Here is a 3,198-nt window from a genome sequence, read left to right as displayed (position 1 = left end):
CTACTATTTCTTTCTATTTTTGTTATTGCCACTCTTCATTCTAACCCCAACCGGTCGTCAGACACCGCCTACCAAGAGTCTGGGTCGGTCCCAGGTTTCTGCCTAAAAGGAAGTTTTTCCTCGCCACTGTTGCACTGTTGCTTGCTCTGGAGGAGACTACTAGAACTGTTGGGTCCTTGTAAATTCTGGAGTGTGGTCTATCTGTAAAGTGTCTTGAGATAACTCTTGTTATGAATTGATACTATAAATAAAATTGAATTGAATTGAATTGAAATTGAATATATATATGTCCTACCTGGGTCCTTCTCTGATCTCCCGTCCGTTCCGGTACCACTTCACCGCTGACGCTTTCTCCTTGCTCAGCTTGCAGACGAACTCGGCGTCCTCGAACTCGGTGACGGTCGTGTCTTTGATCGCCGCCGTGAAGTCGGTGGGCGCCTCGCTGATGATCAGCTCGGCGGCGCATTTGTCGTCCCCGACGGCGGCCGTGTACTCGCCCTCGTCTTCCATTGCGCAGTCCTTGATGGTGAGCGTGTGGCGCAGGCCGTCCAAGCGGTACACCAAGCGCTTGCTGAGCGTTACTTCCTGTCCCGCCTTCAGCCAGCGGACCGTTGCCTCGGGACGGTTCACCTCGCACGAGAAGCTGATCGTCTTCTTCTCCTGGGTCTCGACGTCCTCGATGGGCCTCAAGAACTTCAGCTTCTCCTCTGAAAGAGACAACGCAGAGGTTTAACACCAACAGTCTGGTGGAGATATGCTGCTCTATACACGCTAAAAGTAGTGATTATTTACATGGAGTCTGGTGGAGATATGCTGCTCTATACACGCTAAAAGTAGTGATTATTTACATGGAGTCTGGTGGAGATATGCTGCTCTATACACGCTAAAAGTAGTGATTATTTACATGGAGTCTGGTGGAGATATGCTGCTCTATACATGCTAAAAGTAGTGATTATTTACATGGAGTCTGGTGGAAATATGCTGCTCTATACACGCTAAAAGTAGTGATTATTTACATGGAGTCTGGTGGAAATATGCTGCTCTATACACGCTAAAAGTAGTGATTATTACCTGCCACTTTGGCGCTGGCGGTGCTCTTGGCGTGCTCTGCTCTCTGATTGGTCAGGCTGATGGTGTAGGCGGCCTCGTCTGCCTTCTGGGCGTCTCTGATCCTCAGAGAGAAGACGTTGTCTCGCTGGGCCATCATGTACTTGCTGCTCTCGAATATGGTCTCCTCGTTCTTCAGCCACTTGGCCTTCGCTCCCTCAGTATTCGTCTCGCAGTTGAAGACGATCTCACTTCCCTCCTTCACCGCGGCGTCTTTAATCGGTGTGATGATCCTCAGTTTCTCTGGAGGAAGAGCACAAAAATCATCACAACCTGGGCTGAAAGAGTGGGGAAGCCACTAAAATGGTGCAAGAAAGCAAGAAAAATGTAATAAAAATAAAAGTATCAGTGAGCAAAACACAGAAAAAAAAGAAAAAAAGAAAAAAAAGACAATTTTGAAAACATGACCAGAAATATCATCTTATTAAAGACAAGAAAATATTAAACATATGACAAAAACACTTAAAAAAACAACCAAAATATCAAATAAATACGTCAAAAAAGTGCTAAAAATGTTTTTGTTTGTTGGCTTTATTTTCTCTGAACAAAAACCCAAACGGATTTGAGACCTTTGAAAATCCGCCCAAAAAGTTTTTAAAAAACAACAAAAATTTGAAAAAAGGAAAAAGTGCCAAAACTTCAGAAGAAGTGATTTAAAGTTTAAAAAAGGTAGAAATACTTTGTTGAAAAAGTGTTATCCACTAAATACTACTCATAGATCACATATAGCTTGGCGGATACTTTTATTTTGAAATACAGTAAGTCTGGGCTACTTTTATTCTGAAATAAGTCTGGGGTACTGTCATTCTGAAGAAGCCCGGGTGCTTTTATTGTGAAATAGGTCCGGTACTCACCGATCACATACAGCTCGGCCGAGGCCTTCACGCTGCCGATCTGAGCCACGTAGCCGCCCTCGTCCTTCAGCTCGCAGCCTTTCACAATAAGAGCCCTCCTCTTCCCCTCGCTGACCACGCTGTACTTCTCCCCCTCTTCCACTTCCTGCTCGCCGCGGAACCACTTCACCTCGTACGTTTCCTTGGAGACGGAGCAGGCAAACTCCGCCTTTTCACCCTCCACCACTTCCTGGTTCTGAGGACGGGCGATAAACTCCGCCGCCAGCTCTGCAGGGTAGAAGAAGAAGAAGAAGAAGAAGAAGAAGAAGAAGAAGAAGAAGAAGAAGAAGAAGAAGAAGAACAAGAAGAAGAAGTGTTATTTTACTTTGGTCATAAAATATTTCAGTCTTTCTTTCTGGACAGCCTAGCTTAGCATAAAGACTGCAAAAGGGGAGGGTGGAGAAAGCTAACCTAGCTTAGCATAAAGACTCTAAAAGGGGAGGGTGGAGAAAGCTAGCCTAGCTTAGCACATGGACAGTAAAAGGGGAGGGGGACGCTAGCTTAGCTTAGCATAAAGATTGTAAAAGGGAGGGAAGACAAGCCTATTTTAGCATGAAGATTGTAAAAGGGGGGGACAGCTAGCCTATCTTATCATAAAGACCGTGGGGGGGGGACTGCTAGCTTAGCATAAAGACTGTTAAAAAGGGGGAAGACTAGCCTATGTTAGTATTAAGACTGTAAAAGTGAAAGGTGGAGAAAGCTAGCCTAGCTTAGCATAAAGACCGTAAAAGGGGAGGGTGGGGAAAGCTAGCCTAGCTTAGCATATGGACTGTAAAAGGGGAGGCGGAAGCTAGCTTAACATAAAGACTACAAAGGGGGGAGAGCTAGCCTAGCTTAGCATAAGATTCTGAGCTGACCGTGCAGGCGGAGCGTCGCGGAGGTCTTGGCGGCGGGACCCAGTCTGCAGTGGTACTCCCCGGCGTCCTCCATCCTCAGGTCCTGGATGATCAGGATCCGCCGGCGCCCGTCGCTGATCTGCTCGTAGCGCCCGCCCTCCGGCAGCTCCTCGTCTCCACGGTACCACGTCACCTCGGCAACGGGCTTGGACACCTCGCAGATCATCTTCACGCTGTCCGTCTCCGTCCCCTCCACGTTGGACAGGTTCTTGGTGAAGCGCGCCGCCTCCTCTGCAACACAACCACATAGTCAGGTTATCTATGTATGTATCTATGTATGTATCTATGTATGTATGTATATA

The 3,198-nt window shown here is 46.9% G+C and overlaps 1 protein-coding gene across 1 annotated transcript in view; it reads right to left on the bottom strand.

Moving 5' to 3' along the window:
* Positions 1-3,198, bottom strand: part of LOC117953067 (titin-like) — a 201,318-nt gene that overhangs the window by 107,917 nt on the left and 90,203 nt on the right. The window contains exons 93-96 of the mRNA XM_034885784.1: positions 2,858-3,127; positions 1,962-2,228; positions 1,072-1,350; positions 295-707 (exon numbers count right to left, since the gene is read on the bottom strand). Of these exons, the coding sequence (XP_034741675.1) occupies positions 295-707; positions 1,072-1,350; positions 1,962-2,228; positions 2,858-3,127 (1,229 nt within the window). The remainder of the gene's footprint in view (positions 1-294; positions 708-1,071; positions 1,351-1,961; positions 2,229-2,857; positions 3,128-3,198) is intronic.

This window comes from Etheostoma cragini, chromosome 11, assembly GCF_013103735.1.
Source record: "Etheostoma cragini isolate CJK2018 chromosome 11, CSU_Ecrag_1.0, whole genome shotgun sequence".
NCBI classification, from domain to species: domain Eukaryota; kingdom Metazoa; phylum Chordata; class Actinopteri; order Perciformes; family Percidae; genus Etheostoma; species Etheostoma cragini.
Note: the sequence above shows the minus strand (reverse complement) of the source record. Positions and strands in the feature narration are given on the sequence as shown.